The sequence below is a fragment of the Haliotis rufescens genome, unplaced genomic scaffold (genome assembly GCF_023055435.1).
Source record: "Haliotis rufescens isolate VD_foot unplaced genomic scaffold, xgHalRufe1.0.p SCAF_20, whole genome shotgun sequence".
NCBI classification, from domain to species: domain Eukaryota; kingdom Metazoa; phylum Mollusca; class Gastropoda; order Lepetellida; family Haliotidae; genus Haliotis; species Haliotis rufescens.
The window spans coordinates 1,981,809-1,989,621 of NW_025963891.1; the positions used below are offsets into that span (position 1 = coordinate 1,981,809).

The window sequence follows — 7,813 nt, forward strand, 5'->3', positions numbered from 1 at the left end:
TATAGTGCTTGCCTACTGAGACATGAATACCCCACTCAGACACAGTATACTGACTCCGAGCCGACCAGTCCTTGTTTTAGCCCCTTAATGCCGAGCGCCAGACAGGGTAACAATAAGTACAATCTTTTAGCGTCTTTTGGTATGACGCGGCCGGAGATCGAGCCCCGGATCTTCCGTTCTCTGGGCGGACGCTCTACCTCTCGACCACGGAGGCGGTTCTCCTGCATGGTAGTCCACGACCGGGGCAACAAACCGTTTCATGCCGTCTCAGTACAGTCTCAGTCTCGGCGTTAAACCAAACTCATTCACTCACTCAGTACGCGCACGGGACAAGCATATTTAAAATGGACCCAGTGACTGAAACTGCCGAGCATCCATTGTCTCCGGAATGTCAATACTAGCGGTGTACACTGTGAAAGCACCTCTGGTTGAAACCTGCCGCAGAAGCAGAATTTCTCGTCGTCATGGGTGGGCGTGTCTTCAGTGTCAATGTCACTCACGTGCGCGTTCAAACCGAACGATCTAGGTAAAGGTTCCATATTTTGCTACGAATTGTAGCCGTCGGATGCTTGGCTTTCCTTTCCTCGGTAGCTCGAACAATTTTCCTGACATACTTGACTGACATACTCGTGTACATTTATTGCTATGAACCTGTGAATATACGGGTTGGAATAGGTCTTCAGCAACCCATGCTTGCCGTAAAATAAGTGGCCATGCTTGGCGCAAGATGTGACTAACGGGATCGGGTGGTCAGGCTCCCTGACTTGGTTGATACATGTCATCGTATCACAATTGCGTAGATCGATGCTCATGATGACAATCACTGGATTGTCTAGCCCAAACTCGATTATTATCAGTCATATAGCTGTAATATTGCTGGATGCGGCGTTACACGTCGTGGTTTTCTAGGGCTCCTTGTAATGGTAGCAACTTGTCAGCACAGACATTATTCTCGTTCAGTTTGTCTGGCATTTCGAGATCTGAAGTCGGAACGTCTTCTGGTTGGATGGTGTAGAAGAGTGTCCAAAAGCTTATCTGTAAATGGGGTTCAAATGGGAACACGCCCGTTCTCCTGAAAGCCGTTTGCATATTCCATTGTGACTGCAACGTACGCGCGGGTCACAGAAGAAGTGTTGTATTTGCTGGTGGTGCCCGAGTGAGATATCTGATATTAATGACGCTCCGAATTGTAGAACATCTCAAACGGACCAACACACCCAAGAAATCCAAAGTTGTGGATGAAGAATCTCATCCGTGTAACGTTGTGCCGTTGAATTCCCCAGAAGTATGTTCAACCAGTGTAGGAGATGGCTGCCCACATCATCACACTACCACCATCAAATCTGTCGCCTTCATGTATGCAGTTTCGTGCATAACGTTTCTCGCGACGCCTGAAACATGATGTATACCATCCGCACGGCGACGCATAAAGCTTGACTCGTCACTCAACCAAACCTGTCTCCATTGCAGTTATGGCCATACTCTGTGACGCTCCGAATTGTAGATCTTCGCAAACGGACCAAAACATCCAAATTCCACCAGCTGCAGTACGTGATATGAGTGGGTGGTAGGCAGGACAAGAAGGATAATAACATTTGCCTTCGTCCAGTCAATAACACACGGCGACAGTTTTGCTCTGTGCCTATCATACATCAGCAACAAAGGGTGAGCTTGACCACCTGGACCCCGACCCGGTACCATCAGCCTCGTAGCCGGGTAGAATAGGTCTTCAGCAACCCATGCTTGCCGTAAAAGGAGGCGAAGCTTGGCGTAGGAGGCAGCTAACGGGATCGGGTGGTCAGGCTCGCTGACTTGGTTGATGCATGTCATCGTATCCCAATTGTGTAGATCGGAGCTCATGAGCTCACTGGATTGTCTTGACCAGACTCCATTATTTACAGATAGCCGCCAATGAGCTGGACCATTTCTAAGTGCGGCGTTAAACAACAAACAAACCATCAGCTCCGGCGGTACAGTCATCAAAAAGCTCAGTTTGCATCCTTCCTCCAGGAAACTCAACACTCCGGGGGAATCTCACTTCCAAGGCCTTCCCGTATCACAATACAGTCACGATAGACCATCTTTCCGCAGATATCACACAGGGGCAAGCGTCTTCAGCACCAACGGGGGAACGAACGGGGGATGGGATTGACTGATACCTTTTTCATCGACATCATAGATGCGTTCTGGTTTTGATTTCAAGTCTCACTCGGTCAGGATTCTATCCAGTTCCCCGAAGTAACTGTTGACGCAGATATGGCCTTGGCCCGAAGCTCTGTAAGAGATTTTGCTTTCCGTACTTTCAAGTCGCGCCAACGGCCAAGGATGTCATACAACCAATGGACAGGTAGTGGTTGGTCTTTGTCCCTCTTCTCAAGGTGTATAGCTCACTCAGAGACTTAATGACCTCTGCCCTGGCGTACCGTGTCCAACAGCTGTTTTTTTATTATGGTGACAATTCGTTTTTCCTCTTCCTCGTCGCAATAGGGGATGCGACTGGCTTAACAGATTTGTGCCAATTCTCCCATCCTTTGGCCTCTGAGAATCTGTTCTGACACAGAATGCTCCCAAGCTCACTCACATACTGAATAACACCAATACTTCCGTCAAGACCGGGCTGATGATGCCTAAAATATAGCGAAAATTATACAAGAGATGGTCCGAAAAGGTTTCCATACATTTCAATTTTCCACAGGGTGTCACCTGTTTTATCATGTGATCTATGTTTACGGAAGTCAAAGCAAACAGGCGGCAGAGTGTACGTGGCCAGAGGCCTTCTTTTACGACACAATTAGGTATTTAGTCAGTTTGTTTATTTTTATTAATTACTGTTCCACGTGTGCCATGTGGAACTTGGGTCAATGACAATGATGTGTGCTTATTTTGAGCAATCGATTACATCTGTTGATTATTTATATGAAACTTCTAAATGTCTTTTGCGTTTCTATTTTTTGCAGTGTATGGTGCTTGGTGCTACGTGGAAAAACCTGGCTACAGCTAAAGATGATTCTCCTGTCTGCAGTCGGCCGATGACGTTGTTGCGTTGGACTTCCGTCAGCAGTGGCATGTTTTCACTGTTCACCTGCTGTAAGATTGTGATAGCATGCAAATGAAAACCCAACGTTTTCATAGGCCAACAAGTGATGTTGCACGTGCATGTCATGTTGGTGTGTTTCGGCGCCACGTCGTCGTGTTTTTGTGATTTTTCCATCTTTTCACCAACTTTCTGCTCTACCACATTTTTATTCACACAAAACAATCCCAATCCATGTAGAAATGGCCAATTCATTTGTGGTATTAATTTTGTATTGATGTCGCGAAACCCTAGCAGATATTTACGTTTTTACTACTTTTACGTTTCTTTTTGTGTTTCTTTTTTTTTGTGCAGTATATATACCGATGAAAAAGGAAAACTCGTTGTGATGAATTGACAATGTCCTTCTGTGTTTGCCTGTATGTATGTTTTGTATTTGTGTGTGGTATAATGCTCGCACTTATGGCTTTGTATATGGGTCTGAGGCTTTCATGCAAATAATTGTCAGCTCCTTCAATGTGCAGAATGGCGAGGATCGCAATGCCACCCGCCAATTCAGAAAGCAGTGAGCAGTAATTTCTAGACATTTTACAGACACTTCAATCACTACGATATCTCGTCCGAGGCTTAGATTTACTCATTTTTACAACAATCTATAATATTGTTTGACAGGCATTACTTAGGAGTTGACGGATGACAAAGTGGACACAATTTATGGATAATAACTTCTTTTATTACTGTAAAGGCGACAACAGTACAAGGATCTATACCCAAACTTCGCCTTTTCAGTAATTAAAGAAGTTGTTTTCCATAAATTGTGTCCACTTTGTAATATACTGAACAACAAAAGTTCCTGTGACATTGAATAAGATTTCATGCAAAGTTATGTTTTTTACCAAATCTGAAACAATTTCGGTTGGCAACAGTTAAAAGACTCCTGTAAGTGTTCAAATGGTTTAATTTGCCATACTGACTTCAGAAAATGCGTGATTGCTTAAAAACATGAACATGCCAAAATGTCAATTTACAAATCAATAGCTTGTGTGTTCACCTCTGGTTGCGATGAGAGCAATGGACCAAGCGTCGCACACATTCCTGTGGTTATCTGTCCATATCTGCTGGAGCATGTTTCGAAGTTCCTGGAGTGTCTGTGGAACACGTGGTTGACGTCGAAGGCGCCGATCCATCTCATCCCATGGTGAGAGATCAGGGGAGCGAGACGGCCAAAGGATGACATTCACGTTGTTTTGTTGAAGAGTATCCTAAACAAGTCGAGCAATATGAGGCGGGGCGTTGTCATGTTGAAAGGGAATGCCTGGGCCATGACGACGCAAACACGGTAGAACAACAGGGCCGATGATCTCGTCGCGGTAGCGCTGTCCATTGAGATTTCCCTCTACCACTATCAAACGGGTCCCCTGTCTTGCATTAATCCCACCCCATACCGTAAGGCTGCTGCCCCCGAACCGATCTTCTTCCATGACACAATGATTGACGTAACGTTCACCTCGACGTCGGTACACTCGAATCCGTCCATCGCTGTGGCTGAGGTGAAAACGAGACTCGTCAGTGAATAGTACTTGTCCCAACTGCATGGCCGTCCAGCGTAGACCTGTCTGCACCACTGTAGACGTACTTGACGGTGGTTTCCTGTCACGTCTGGCGACGTCTAGCGGGTCTTCTTGCGATAATCCCTGCACATCTGAGGCGACGACGTACGGTTTGTGAAGATATTCGTCGAAGGCCAGGGATGCTTCTTGCAGTCACTGTTGCTGGCCGGAATCGATTTCGTAGGTGTGTTGTTCGAATCCAGTTGTCTTGTCGATTATTGGTTACGCTTGGCCTGCCACTCCGAGGATGGTCTCTATCTACATTCGTCTGTTGCCAACGTTGCCATAAACACTAAATGATGTTTCTGTGGACGTTAAATTGTCTTGCAACATCACGTTGACTCGATCCTGCTTCAAGCATACCAAGACGCTCATTTTCGGACAGGCGTGGCATTTCTTAATGTTGAATAATTGCTTAATTTTGTTGCTTTCTGAGTGGTTGTGGAGTGGAGTGGTTCAGCACGATGCTTAACAATGCATGTGGAATGCCGTTAACGCACATGTTTTTATACCCATTCGTGGGTAGTGAAATGCATGGGGCTTACATAAAAGTCAACTTTTGCATGGAATGCATGCTTTTCTGTAGCAGTTGCGTTTTTGTGACTTGATTCCATATATGTACTACAATATTGAAAACCAAACTTTACTTGTTTGGAAAATACACTAAAATATTCGTGTCACGGGAACTTTTGTTGTTGAGTATATTATAAAGTACTGTGTGACGAAATGAATCTTAATACAGTTTTATTTCAGAGGCTAAATGTTGTCTCTCTGATCGTGTAAACTGATTTAGTTATTAGTTAAGTAATCTGTGTATACGTTTCAAAAACGATAGATGAACTTCATTTCCCTCAAAGATGGTAGATTTGGTGAAATGTGCTGGAGGGGGTGATAGATTGGGGAGGAGATCCCGATGTACACCCTGCTCACCATCACAGTCAAGGGGAAATATGTCCCGTGTAAATAATCGTCTTCACGTGACAGTGAAGAGAACAGATCTAACACACTTGACAGCGAGATCTAACACACTCGAGAAAAAAGATCTTACACACTCGATGGTGGAGAGAAATTATCTAACCCACTTGGCATTGGAGAGAACAGATCTAACTGACTTGACACTTAAGTCAACAGGTCAACACACTCGATAGTAGAGAGGAAAGATCTAACACACTCGACAGTGAAGAAAAAATATCTTACACGCCCGACAGTGAAGACAACAGTTCTAACATACTTGACAGTGAAGAGAAAAGATCTAACTCACCTGCCAGTGGAGATAAAAGATCTAACAGGCTTGACAGCGAAGACAACAGTTCTCATTTACTTGATAGTGGTGAGAAAAGATCTAACCCGCTTGACAATGGAGAGAACAGATCTAACACATTTGACAGTGAAGAGAAAAGATCTAACACTCCTGACAGTGGAGAGAACAGATCTAACACGCTCGACAGTGGAGAGAGCAGATCTACCTCGAATGACAGTGAAGACAACAGTTCTAACATATTTGGCAGTCAGGAGAAAAGATCTGACACGCTCCATTGTGGAGAGAAAAAATCTAACACACTCGACAGTAAAGAGAAAAGATCTAACACATCTGACGGTGGAGAGAGCAGACCTAACATGCTAGAGAAAATGTCTAAACCGCTTTATAGTGGAGACAACAGTTCTAACATACTTGACACTGAAGACAAAAGATCTAACTCACTTGACAGTGGAGATAAATGATCTAACACGCTTGACAGTGAAGACTACAGTTCTGACATACTTGACAGCGGAGAGAAAAGACCTAACTCACCCGACAGTGAAGACAACAGTTCTAACATACTTGACAATCAAGAGATCTGACACACTTGACGGTGGGGAGAACATATCTCACACGCTCGCCAGTGAAGAGAAAAGATCTAACACACTCGATAGTGGAGAGAACAGATCGAACACACTTGACAGGGAAAAGAAAAGATCTAACACACTTGACAGTGGAAAGAACAGATCTCACACGCTCGACAGTGAAGAGAATAGCTCTAACTCACTTAACAGGGAAGAGAAAAGATCGAACACACTGACGGTGGGGGAGAACAGATCTCACACGCTCGACTGTGACGAGAAATGATCAAGCTCACTTGACAGGGAAGAGAAAAGATCGAACACACTTGACAGTGGGAAGAACAGATCTCACACGTTCGACAGTGAAGAAAAAAGATCTAACTCACTTGACAGGGAGGAGAAAAGATCGAACACCCTTGACGATTGGGGAGAACAGATCTAACACGCTCGACTGTAAAGAGAAAAGATCTAACCCACTTGACAGTGGAGAGAAAAGATCTAACACACTCGACAGTGAAGACAATGTTCTAACATACTTGACACTCAAGAGAAAATATCTGACACACTCCATTGTGGAGAGAAAAAATCTGACACACTCGACAGTAAACAGAACAAGTCTAACACACTTGACGGTGGGGGAGAACAGATCTACCGCGCTCGACAGTGGAGAGAAAAGATCAAACACACTTGACAGTGGAGAGAGCAGATGTCGCATGTAAGAAACTGTTGAATCTATTCACAGTACAGATCTCAGAGCTAGTCTACAAATTTACAAATTTCCCAGTTTACAGCTGAATGGAGATAACCCAATGTTCGAAAGCAGTACAATGTTTCCCGTATGGTGTGCCAGTCACAAGTCATTAAGGTATATTTTAAGGCGCTTTAACCACTTTTCAAGTGCTGGAAGATGCATCACTGACGGTGGATATACGTACGACTACACAAATAGCGTAAAATGTTTCAAGCACAATTAATCTTCAGTCCTATTTGTTAATAGACCTACTCATTTTTCAGTTAAGATTAAATAAGAATACTCACAATACAGAAAATATAGAAGGGAGACAACTTTTGGTGCCCTCGGTTAAAAAAAACCACAAGCAAATCATATGTAAAATAATTTCATAATTCACTCTCTGTAAATTCGTGCTTTGATCAGCATATGTATCTCTATATGAACAAAATGGGATGTGGCTCAAGTTGTACATGTTTAACAATGCAAATAATTTGTTCGCAAAGACGTGTTCTAGTATTTGAAGTCAACCAATGTTATCAGATGTAAATCAATATCATACTTACAAAAAGCGACTGCGAAAGAGATATATTTAGCAGAAGAGTACTTCCGAACTTC

The 7,813-nt window shown here is 43.8% G+C and overlaps 1 protein-coding gene across 1 annotated transcript; it reads left to right on the forward strand.

The window, feature by feature from the left end:
• The first annotated feature begins 1,174 nt into the window (after positions 1–1,174).
• LOC125382689 (uncharacterized protein DDB_G0290685-like) lies at positions 1,175–6,366 on the forward strand. Its single transcript, XM_048400972.1, has 2 exons — positions 1,175–1,285; positions 5,776–6,366. Exons 1-2 carry the CDS (start codon positions 1,175–1,177, stop codon positions 6,364–6,366), a joined length of 702 nt encoding a protein of 233 aa, XP_048256929.1.
• The last annotated feature ends 1,447 nt before the right edge of the window (positions 6,367–7,813 follow it).